This window comes from Plectropomus leopardus, chromosome 5 (assembly GCF_026936395.1).
Source record: "Plectropomus leopardus strain MGB_pleo_1.0 chromosome 5, ASM2693639v1, whole genome shotgun sequence".
Classification (NCBI taxonomy): domain Eukaryota; kingdom Metazoa; phylum Chordata; class Actinopteri; order Perciformes; family Serranidae; genus Plectropomus; species Plectropomus leopardus.
This window is the reverse complement of record NC_142180.1, coordinates 22,685,419-22,697,867: the sequence shown is the minus strand read 5'-3', so window position 1 is coordinate 22,697,867 and position 12,449 is coordinate 22,685,419. Positions and strand designations below refer to the sequence as shown.

General features: G+C 39.9%; 1 protein-coding gene across 1 annotated transcript; it reads right to left on the bottom strand.

The window, feature by feature from the left end:
* Nucleotides 1–8,972: 8,972 nt before the first annotated feature.
* Nucleotides 8,973–11,813, bottom strand: s1pr4 (sphingosine-1-phosphate receptor 4). The gene is made up of 2 exons (XM_042484017.2): nucleotides 11,662–11,813; nucleotides 8,973–10,871 (listed from the first exon to the last, which is right to left on the bottom strand). Exon 2 carries the CDS (start codon nucleotides 10,714–10,716, stop codon nucleotides 9,475–9,477), a length of 1,242 nt encoding a protein of 413 aa, XP_042339951.2. The 5' UTR covers nucleotides 10,717–10,871; nucleotides 11,662–11,813; the 3' UTR covers nucleotides 8,973–9,474.
* Between the last annotated feature and the right edge of the window lie 636 nt (nucleotides 11,814–12,449).

Below are 12,449 nucleotides of genomic sequence, written 5' to 3'. Positions count from 1 at the left end.
TTAATCATTTTATCATAGAAGACATTTGCGTGAAATTATGTCATTATTAGTGCATGACCTCTTGATTTATGGCCAAAAACACATTTTTGAAGTCATAGCGACCTTTGACCATCAAAGTCTAATCAGTTCATCCTTGAGTCCAAGTAAACACTTTTGCCAAATTTGAGGACACCCATTCAAGGTGTTCTTGAGATATTGTGTTCATAAAAATGGTGACTTTAACCTTTGACCTATGATCACCAAAATCTACCCAGTTAATCACTGAGTCCAAGTTGTTGTTTGTGCAAAATTTGAAGAAATTCTCTTAAGGCGTTTTTAAGATATCATGTTAACAAGAAGGGATAGACAGACAACCCAAAAACATGATGTCCCATGCTCACAGCTTTTGTTGTCAGGGGGGCATAAATAAAAGTCCTCTGCTACTGTGATGTTTTTACCAGGGGGGACAACTGTACGTGCTGCCAGAAATCCATGCCTAACTGTATAGGAAATAACATACATGATTAGCATGTATTTATTATGCACAACTTTAGAGACTTGTATAACTATAAACCATGTATAAATTCTAAATTAGATCCACAAGCACCAGAGCACCAAGCATGTCGACAGACACATGAAGAAGAAAAGGACCCTTTATTCAAATGTTTGATTGGTGTGTTTGGACATGCAACGAGTGACGCCCTTCCTGCTCTTTTGTTCTCCTTGGTTAGAGCATGATGTCGATTCACAGGAAAACTGCAAACACATTGACTGATTGAGTATAATTGTAACCACAGCTTTGGATATTTGCACAGCCATTATTGATGTCTGAAAGAGGAATGGGACTGTAACCCAGCGGGGAAATGTGTGTTTAAATAAATAATACTTTTTGGGTTTATTTTCTGTAAATATGTTTAAATGTCACATTTATTTGACTGTAAATCACAATGTTTGAAAGTTAAGATAAGTTAATAAAAGAAAGGTGGAGCCAATTTACCTTTAAGTTACCTTGAGGTACAGTATTGGCAGTGGTGGAAGAAGTATTTAGATCCTTTACTTAAGTAAAAGTACTAATACCACCCTGTGAAAATAGTCTGTTATGAGTAAAAGTCTTGCTTTGAAAATGGTGCTTAAGTAAAAGTAAGTAGAACATATTTAAAGTATTAAAAGTAAAAGTACTCAATGCAGAGAAAAACACATCCACAAAACTCAAAATTATTTTAAAAAGGAAGGAAAAAACAAACTCAAAATGTTTAAAATAAATTACAAAAACAAAAAAATCAAAATCAGAAAACACACACACACACACATTTACAAAAATATAGAAAAAGACTTAAATTTTTATCACAATAGTTTCCCATCAGTTCTCTGTGATTACCTAAAGTTGCAGTTGTACATGTGAAACTTGTCCTGTAATTCAATCAATAACTAAACGTCATATTTTTATTAACTCTTCTTATGATTTTTATGCAAAAATCTTAAATTGCAAAGTAGCTTAAGCTATTAGATAAACATAGTGAAGTAAAAATACAATACAATATTTCCCTCTCAAACGTGGTGGAGAAATAGTATGAAGTAGCATGTACTTGAGTAAATGTACTTAGTTACTTTCCACCTCTGTGTATGGGGATGACCGTGCAGTGAGTGTGTGATTGAGGGGCAGTTCAGGTGTTTCACTGGTTAACAGGTGATCCTGGATCAATCAGGCAGTCCCAGGAGGATCAGAGTGATGAAGGCAGAGGAGCAGAGAGGCTTAAATTCAGAGTTTAGAGTGTTTTTCTTAAATTGTAAACTGGAGACAAGTTTTTCTACCTACCGGACCGGAAACGCGACACGAGGACTCTCAACATGAGGTTTGGAAAGTGCGGGACTTTGAAGGCCTCCTGTGGCTGATGTGTTAGCTCGCCTTTTGTTAGCACCGCATGTGGATATCCGCTCTGGCTGTTTGGATTTGCTGAATCATGAAAAGTGAAGCTGACGGAGGACTGCGGAGGGTCTGCAGCGTTTGCTGGTGGCCCACCTGTCAGGAAATCTGCCATAGGAGTGGGCTGGTGATGACTCTGTGGGACACTTTCATCACAGACAATTGATGCTCAAGGTAACTTTTAAAAATACTATATTTTAGTGTTGCTTTCAGCATCTTACAAATATTGTGTTAAAATAATTACTTCCAAGTCCATTGCATGTTTTTATGCTCTTCGTGTAAATTAAAGTTTAATGCATAGAGGCAAGTAACCATAAGCAAAATGCAAACAAAAGATAAGGATAAAGTGCAGACACAAAAAAATGCTGTCACCATCATTTTTATTATTAAACATTACACTCACTTGTATCACTCTGTGCACGAAATGCACTTTGCAGAATCAAGCTATAAAAAATATTATACGTTTTTTTTTTTTACTTTCGTGTTAATTAAAAAAATCAATAATAAATATCAATAATTTATTATTATTATTATTTATATAAATTTCTGAATTTTAACCCTTTAAATGCTATGTATTGATCATAATGCCACTATGATCTTAGGTGTTTATGGTATGCTTACTGACCTGCTAAGTTGTGTGCTCCATATAACTGATAACCTGTTGAGGTAACTTACCCGAGAGAGATCATGCACGAAAAAATGAGAAAAGAAGGAATGTTAGTATGAGGCTACAGGTGACTTTAACCCTTTAAAACCTGGAGCCACATCACTTTTCTTGTGCTGCTTTCAGATGCCTCTCACAAGTATTCAGACCATTTGGACCCTGAGCAAATGGGTGTGATTTCTTTCAATAAACATGTGGAAAAAATGCAGTAAACAACTTGACAATTAATGTTCACCACATTGCAAGAAATCAGTAGATTTAGAAAATTATTTTTAAAAAAGCTAAAAAAAAAAAAGTTAGGAAAAAAGTTTATTATTATAATAATTATGAATAATTTATTATAAATAAATTAAAAAAATATGTTAATCAGAATTATCAGTTTTTAATTTTTTAAAAATTATTTAATTTATTTATTTCACTCATTTTCAGGTCATCTTTTCTAATTTGTTCCTATTTTTTAGTTAATTTCTTCTTTTGTTGCTCATTGCCTTCATCCCAGGCAAGCTAATGTCACTTTAATGGGGAAGTTGGTTCAATATAAAGTTTGTGTAAGTAAGTTACAGTTATTTACTAGTGTATCTTGGGCGCAGGGAAAAAAACAAAACAAAACACAATAAGTCACAAGTAATGTAATTAAAGAGGCATAGAAAGAATCCAGGGCTCTGCCTTTAAAAGCATCACCGGGGCGATCACACTGCAGGATGCTGTAAGGTAGCAAAATAAACTGGATATTTTCTTGGGGAGTTTTTCTCAGGGAGCCAGTCGGCTGGGTTAAATAAAGTTCCCTGACGCTGCCAGTTTATGAAATCATCTCGTGTGTGTGAATGAGAAAGAGCAGATAACGACCCCCTGACCTGACTGACACCTGGCTGTTGCTGTCTGCTTCATGTCACCGTGGGAACACGTTTACTGCAGGTGCACACATAAACACTCTGACATACATGGTTAAGCATACACAACACATGTTTACGTGAACACTCATACAAAGCCCTATTGTGTTTTCTCTCATGACAGATTTTCTTTGCATTAAATCTGCTGACATTATCCAGACGTTTAGCAGGGACTTGCAATATTCCCATTGCGTTATCCATTGAGCAGCTGCTATTGATCAGTTTTCAGCAGTGGATCACAAGCTTACAGATCACGCAAATGTTTCCATGCAACAAAAACAATCAGATAGTGAATTCTCTCTAATATCTGACAAATTTTCCCTCCATTTTTCTGTGAGCTGTAAATGAGAGCGGGAAGTCCCAGGCTCTCTCTTTTACAGTTCGGGATCACATGTGACCTACAATGTATGCGTGACAACATGTCAGCGAGGCAGGAATGATAATCTCTCAGCCGTCATCTGAGTCAATACATTCCTGCAATTTCAAACGTTTATTGCACTGTGGGAATTTTTTTTCCCCCTCACCTAAGCCCGTGTATTTTCTGTCAGTGCGTTGAGCCATATGTCTTTCAACACTCTGATTTCTTTTAAACAAGGTGTCACTCTCTTGCTTCTCTCGGGCTACTGTCTGGAGTGAAGTCAGTGAGTGTCCTCCCATTTCTGGCCTGCGGACACTAGTTAAGTCATATTTCTGGAGCTGAGGGATGATTTTCTGCAGCTTTGGCTGTTGCCATAGACACAATGTTGGAAACATTTGTGTCCAAACAAAATACCTTGGAGTTTCTTTTTCTTCAGTTTGAGCATAGTTGGTTTCCCAGTGAGTGCCTTTTAATGCATCCTGTGGTCTGAGCGAGTGAGGTTAACACTGGACCTTGTTTCATTTCATCAGTCCTGTAAATTTTCTGAATCATGTTGTAAAATCTTTGCCGGGTTTCATTCACCGTCCCTTTTGTCTCTGGGTGGTTTCGTGTCCTGTGTAGGTGCTTGGGATTTGTCTTACTCTACAAGGAAGATTGAGACAAAGTAGCTCACCTTTGTTGTACTACGTGTTACTTTTTTCAGGTTTCAGCAGCACGGCACTCGTGAAAGTTCAGCCAGGAAGACTTTGCTTTTGCATGTTTAGGCCTGTAATTTAGCTCTCACATTATCTGCCATTTACTCCTTGCACACAGGCTCATTCACAATCCCTAGTCTGGGGCTGACAATATCAAGGTCTGGATTATGTAACCCACCAGTGGGAGAGTCTGGTAAGGCGCAATACACTCTGGTAGTTGTAGGGTTTTTTTTTTTTACGTATTAAGCAAAAGCATCCTTTTCCTCTTTTTTTTCTCTGGTCATGTAGCAGCATTTTCAAAAGTATTTGTATCTTTCTACTGCAGAGATGGCCTAGTTTTATGTGCGGACTCTCTTAATATCGGTGAAATAGTTCTTTAAGAGATGTTTTCATTGACATTTTAATCTGTATTTTTTCTACAAGAAACTGGGTCTCCTTTTAACTGCCATAAGAACATGTTGACGTCCGCCCTGAAAGAGCAGCACAGGAAAGAGAGGGACAAACAAAGCGTTTGTGTCAGTGTTTTATGCTGAATCCCCACGTTCAGTATCGCTTTCCAGTTCATCCACATGTATTTGTTTTATTGCCGTGCATGTATAGATGCCCCCTCTTCCACATGGACAGACGCAAATCGTTATCGGATGATGTAAACGAAATAAACGATACAGCATAATATGAAACTATAAACGTTTTTCTATCGTCAAACGATATACTTGTCACATTGCACAGCCCTGATGGACAAAAATACCAAACATTTGATCTAGGATCTAAAAAGTGTCATTTCCCTTTGTCATCCAGAGAGATTTTAAGATTGTCTCTTGTTCAAGCTGTGATGTTACACTCAGTTTTTGTGCCGCACGTGTGCCACCACAGAGTTGTTGCAGTGCTGATGGCAGCGTATCACGCTCTCCCCCCGTGTAGCTTCTCTGTGCTCACCCGCCGCCTTCCCCTCTGCTTAGACAGTACATCATTAGCTGTCTGCTGAACACCTGGAGGCAGAGCCAGCGAGGTAATTACTGAGGGCATAGCCAAGTCTGCACGCAACCATCATTAACCCATCGTACCTCATTTAGAGCAGAGAAAAGGCCTTGTTGTTGTAAGGGGAGAGGGAGAGAGAAAGAGGGAGCAGCGTGGATTGGTGATCAGCCCCTGACATGTCAAATATGATACAACAAATGTCTCTGAGGCTCGAGCTAATAAAGCCTGGAATTTGCTGTTGCTTTTTCATCAGGCACCGGACCTGGAGCTGTGCCAGGGCCGAGGATGAGAGAGGCTTATCCCCTACTCTTAACCGTAAAGATGCAGGAATTCATGAGAGGGGAACTCACACACACACACACAACCAGCAATGACTTGTTTGCTTCCCCGGCCACAAAAAACAGGAAAAGATTTTGAGGAGAGTCGGCCTCAGAAATCCTTACTTCATAAGAAACCTCATAAACGGCTGCAGAGACCGGATTTAGAGTGCGTGTGTGTTTACGGGCATGTTTGCCTGCGAGTGTGTGCATGTGTGGGCCTTTATTTTATGCATGAACATTTGCAAACCAGTATGCATTTAAAGGCGTCAGTTTCAAGTAGCTTCACCGTAGTGTGCCCTAACTGAATTCTAAATATGTGTCTGCATATTTGAGTGTGTGCTTTCCCGCTGTTACTGCACAATCACCTCAGCTGCTGCGTGGGCGGCTGTTTCAGGTAAGAAGTAGAAAAGCAAAGTTCTTCCTTTCTCACCTCTACGCCTCATTTCCTTCCTTCACTCGTCACTGACGAGCCCGTGCAGCTCACACGCGTCACGAACAGGAATGCCTGCGTGACAGGCTGCCAGTGGAACATCGCAAAATCATTATTGATAAGAAAGTGGAATGCTTTCAAAGTTAAGATGACTTGCATTTTTTTTTTCACTCAATATTTTCAGTAACTGCAGAACAAATGGATTTTTATTGTTCTCTGCATGCAAAGATATAGAGTATATTATAGGGCTAAAGTCCCATCTGTTTTTTTCTTTTTTTAAACGTGACGTCATGGTTTTCTGTCTATATTTATGTTAACAAAGATGAAGAGGCTGATTATTCTTTTATCATGATGGCACACAGCTTCCATTAGGTTTTGAGAGCACGTTGGTAAAACTCATGGCGTATGTTGTTTAATAAGATGTTAAGCCGTTTAATCCTTTTATCCTGTCAAAAACAACAGCACTGAAAGTTACATTAGGTGAGAACAGCAGAAAATAAGTACTCATTAGACAATAGACAGAAAATCCCACTATGATGTTTGAGCTTTAAAAAAAAACATCCATGAGAGATTACACGTCCTGGGGAGGGTATGGGGCTAAAGGGACACTTTAAGGCATTTACAACAATATTATACAAATTCTGACTGGGGGAAGAAAGGATTTAGGATGTTTCCACCACCTTGCCTTCCTGCTTAATCTCTTTTAATGTCAGCATGCTTGTGAACATGACTCACACACACTCACAGCCACCACGCAAATCCTTATCAGCAGTTTGATCTGTTTTTTGCAATAATGTGTTTTAATGCATCATATCCAGGATGTCCACAGACGCATTATTATTTTGATGGTCGTTGAATTGGCTTAAGCATTACACTTAATAAAATGTAGGATTTTAATGACCACTTAAAGTCCAGTGTGTTAGATTTAGGGGAATATATTATCAAAAATGGAATTAATAGTAGTATGTTTTTTTTTCAGCATATAATCACCTGATTCTGTATTTTTTCATTACCGTAGAATGAGACGTTTATATAAGGGGCAGGTCCTCGTCTACAACGTCCACCGTGTTGCACTGTTATATATATTTACCATAGTCCAGAATGGATAAACAAAACACTGGCTCTAGATAGGGCCATTCATTTTGTTTTTGCATTTTTCGCCACTGCAGTATGCAGCTCCTCTGTAGGAAAATCAATTATTTGTAACGTAAAATGTTTTTACTGCTTTTCATCACTTGACTTGTTTGTTTGTAAAAGACCTCCGTGGATAGTTCAGCCTTCGGTAAAAACCTCCTGAACAGTGAACACTGAAAAATCCAAATCAAGAGGTACATGCTTGGCGCATGGGAGATGTTTCAGCTGGTTGCAGTCTGCATTCCTCACCACTAAATGCCACTAAATCCTAAACACTGATCCTTTAAGAAAGAAGAAACAGAGTGATTGGACAAAACATGCTTCTCAAAACCAGTTTTCAATTGACCTGGGTCGTTCGGGGTTAAAGAGAGGTTGATTAGTTCCAAACTGCTGCTTACTCTGAATGGTTTGGTGCTACATGAACATGCTATGTCGTCTGTTTTATCACACTATTTTTACATGAGAGATGTATGTTTCTCTGTATTTGTGAGCTTCTCTCACTGGTGTGAAGTGGTTAGGGCTCATAGTAGTCGATAAAAGGTGACGTCATGCACTCCAGAGCACCAATCAGCATTCAGCAACATTTGAATCAGTGCCTGATGACAGTTGGTGGGTTGTTTGCTGATGTAAATCCGACCAAACTGCACTGTCCTGCACCAAAACAAATTAGCTGAGATTTTGAACAAAAGATTAATGAATAATGCCTTTGCAAATTTGCCTTCTTGCACATGAATGTTAAATGTTATAGAGAAAAGTGAAAGGTTATTTCTTTGAGAAATGATGTTAGAGCTGGGCTCAAGTGTGAAAATAGATACTTTAGGAAGTAAAGCAAACACAGAACCACTGAAAGTGAGAACAGTGCAGTATTGACTCACAGCAAGTGAGACCGCACCTTGTGGCTATGATCTCTTGTAACGACTGATTCATGAAATGTGTAGTGAAACTGCCAGATAGCACACTTTGCATACTCTGCTTCTGCAGAATGGTAGACTTCACATATAGACAAGACAAACCCAGTGGTTTCCGTAAACAGCAGCAGGGTTGCAGTACAGTAGTCTGTGTAATGTACGGGTGAATACTATCTTCTAAACCTTATCTATCCACCCTGCCAGGCAGTCATAATGCATTTATCAATTAGCCTGGCTGTGTGTGCCCTTGGGGCTGCAGTCCCAGCCCTCACCTCCTCTGCACTGAACTTCCATCAGTCATCCTGTCAGAGAAGCAGGGAGCGGAGAGCAAGTTGCAAAAAAAAGGCATTTTGAGGAGGATGTCAGATTTAACGAAGACGACGAGCTTAAAGTAAAACGTGTTCTCTCTCATGTACAGTTTCGTATGTTGCGCGAAGCATGATGATTAAATAAAGATCTTATCTTTGGCAGAGATTTGTCATTTTGATGTGGGGGGTATACGTAACATGTAGATAAGGGGAATTTAGAGAAGCATTTGTGTTGAGGTTACTGTGATGTATATTCTGAAATTGGGAAAATCTAAAGCGTGTTGAATCATCTTATCCATCTGCAGGAGCCTCTGGAGGCTTCGATGGTGTGTCTCCCTCCAGAGGAGAGCAGAGGTAGTATATTAACTGGAAAAAAGCATCCACTTATGTATACACCAAAATAAACTTTATTTATTTTCATCACAAATTGAGACATCTGGTTTCAACAAAATATTATAGTACAAGGAAATTCATGCATATTATACATTTCAATGTTAACTGCTGGTACATAATCTGCCTTCATCTAGAAAGATTATTTAAAACATATTTTTTTGTAAAAAAAAAACCAAACAAAAAACCCCAAAACATTTTAAAAATATATATATGTTTGGATATGTAAAAAATGACATTCAAAAACACATTTTTCATTCTGTGGTCAAAGTACAGTGCAAACAAAGAAATGTCTGGTATGCAAAAAAAAAATGCTTATCGCTGTAAACTTACTTCACATTTTCAACAGGTTTTCTGACAGTTTTTAATTTTTTTTTATCATCAGTGCAAGTAGCTGCAGCCAAAACACTGAACATTCGAACCAAAACTCAGGAAACGGTTAGATGTGTATCAGTGCACACAGGTCTTGTTTGTTAGGAGGGGATCACATTGTGGTTTAACTGCTTGAAACTGACAAGCAGCTGGTGGTTGAGCTCAACCTATATTTTTTAGGTGCCCTGCGAGGCTTGCTAGGAGTGGATGGCGGGGAGGCCACACTCAGATTCCTGATTTTGTTAAAACTGTTCCTCAGACTGTCCCTCCTGCTCCCTGAAGTACTGCTGGAGTCCCTTGATGTAAACCTGTCTGGGTGACAGAGGCCAGCCTTCATGCAGCAGCAGCACAGTAGCTCGGAGACAGCCTTTCTCATATCACTGCTGCCCAGGACGTAGATGATGGGGTTCAGGCCCGAGTTGAGGACTGCCAGGATGATGCAAATGTCAGCTTTGGACTGCAGTGCACACTGGCGAGGGACACAGAAGAAATCAACCAGTAACAGCACAAACAGGGGCCCCCAGCAGACCATAAAGAAGCTAACTATGAAAACCACAGTTTTAAGCAGACCTAAAGAGCGCTTGCGACTGTGCTGGAGGCCCAGCTGTGCACTCCTGTGTACGTGGCAGTAGATGGCACCATAAAGTGCAGCAATAGCCAAGAGGATGAGGAAGAAGATGATGAGAGTGAAAAGGATGTAGGTCTTGGAGTAGAGAGGGAGGAGGGTGGAGCATTTGTCGAGGCTGCACAAACAGTTCCAGCCCAGCAAGGGGAGTAAGCCAATCACCAGTGCCAAAATCCAGCAGAATGCCACCGAGACATAGATCCTGTAGGTCTTCCTGGCTGACTTCTGGGACAGTGGCTTCATCATAGTGCTGTAACGCTCAACAGCAATCAGCAACAAGCTGAATATGGATGCCGCCAGAGCCACAAAAAGCACCCCTTCCCTGAGGAGCCACTGAGCAGGGCTGAGGCGGAACGTCTGACTGCCAGACATGAAGATGTTGACCACGTAGGCAACACCTGTGAGGAGGTCACTGAGTGTGATGTTGGCAATGCAGATGTAGACCCAGCGCGGACTGTAGCGGATGCGGGAAATGACGGCCACCAGCACCAGGAGATTCTCCAGGATGATCAAAATACTGATGAAGAGGAAGATGGCTGTGGGGGTACTGATGTTGGTCTGGGTGTTTGAGATTGTCCTGTTTTGCAGGCGGCCGGTGTAGTTGTAATGCAGCAGGATCACATGGCTGATCTCTGTGGTTGTGGTGGTGTCGTTTGATATGGTGTCGTTGCTGGGGTAAGTGGGTAAGTGGTACAAGTGGGGGCACGAGGAGGAGGAGGTGAGGTAGGAGAGGACGTTCATTTTAGAAACAGCTGGGCTGGTGGAAGTCACGGTTGTGGGTGGGAACAGGCAGAACCGAGCTGGTACGAGCTGCGTTGGAATTAGTGTGAAACTCCTGATATCAATCAGGCTATCATCACACTCTAACCTCCGGAGCTCTGCCTGCACACACACACCTGGAAAGACAAAAGAAATGTCAGTATGGCTTCTACATTAATAGAATAGATAATAATAAAAATAAAATAAGACACAATTCCCCTTGCTCTTATGACTGCACTGTGTGCTTCCTCATTACGGTGCTTCAATCAATTTTAAAGGCCTCGTTTAAATGCTTCTCTCATGTGCCACAGCACTCCACCTAGTTGTGGTTAACACAGGATGAGTAAGCAGCTGCAAAGGCATTTAAATATCCAGGTGAAGGAAAAACGCACATTGTTTTCTTACAAGAATGCTGGAAAATGCTTTAAAAAAATCAGTGCAGCAATGCAGCTATGAAATACTCCACTATAATGATCGTTAATTGAGCATCAAAGTGGCAAAAATCATCAGTTTTTCCCCTTCAGAACCTGTTCAGTGACATCAATCAAAATATTTGTAAAATGCCCAAACCCAAGTTCAACTATAATTACTGCACTATTATAACAAAAAACTGCTTAATAGAAAAAACTTTTTTTTTTAAATTTTGTTGTCTTTTAACAAGTGACATCAGTCAAAATAAATTAATCAATATGACTACAGAAATACCCCCCCCCCAAGGTTCATAAAATCAGAGCAGTAAAACTATACACATAAAATAATTCATGGTGTACCCTAAAAGCGAGTTGGAAAATCAAAAATTTGTGTAAAAATTAAGATATGTTTTACATTATATTATAACTTTATCCTGTTGTATGTTGGTTTAAATAATTTCAGTTAATTTTGATTGCTGTAGTGTGATGTGAATGCTGTGCAGTGAAGAGTACTTACTCCAGCTGCTGGTGGTGATGCTGAGTGACTGAGAAGATGTCGCTGAAAACAGAATTTGCAGCACATTTTGATGGGGAAGTAAGCCAGCCAAAGACGATATTCACACCACACCCAAAGCACAACATACACACACACACACACAACACACACACACACACACACACAAATACACGATATGCAACAGCGAGATTGCTGTCACTCCTGTTCTATCACCTTGAGAAGAGACAAAGCAACTGTGAGAATTTCGCAGTTGCCTACATTTCTAAAATTTCACAGTCTGAAGTCCAAATGGTCCAAAAAGTATCTTCTCTCTATTTCACGAAATATGTTTTACTCAAACTGATATTTAAAAATTTCACACAATTTTCCTGGTGCATTATGATAGTCATGTTTTTATTTATTTATTTATTTTTCAAATTATTTTTTCCCTTTTTGCCTTTATTTGACAGAACATCTTCAATTTGAAAAGGGGAGAGAGAGTAGATGACATGCAGCAGAGGGCAGCAGGATCGAATCAAGCCTGTAGCTGCTGCAGCAAAGACATAATCTTTTTAAATGGGACGCCTGCCAGGTGAGCTACTGTGCGCCTCAGATCACCGTGATTTCCAAGGATATCACACTGTTTTCACTACAACACATCAGATCCCATTGCTCAAACCTACATACGGGAAAGACTTTCAACACACGTGCCACCCACTACTTTGTAATAGTAAAAGTAACATGACTCAATGTTTTTAAAGGATATGTGGCAAGAATCTCACTTACTTGCTGGAAAAGTGTTCTGTGGT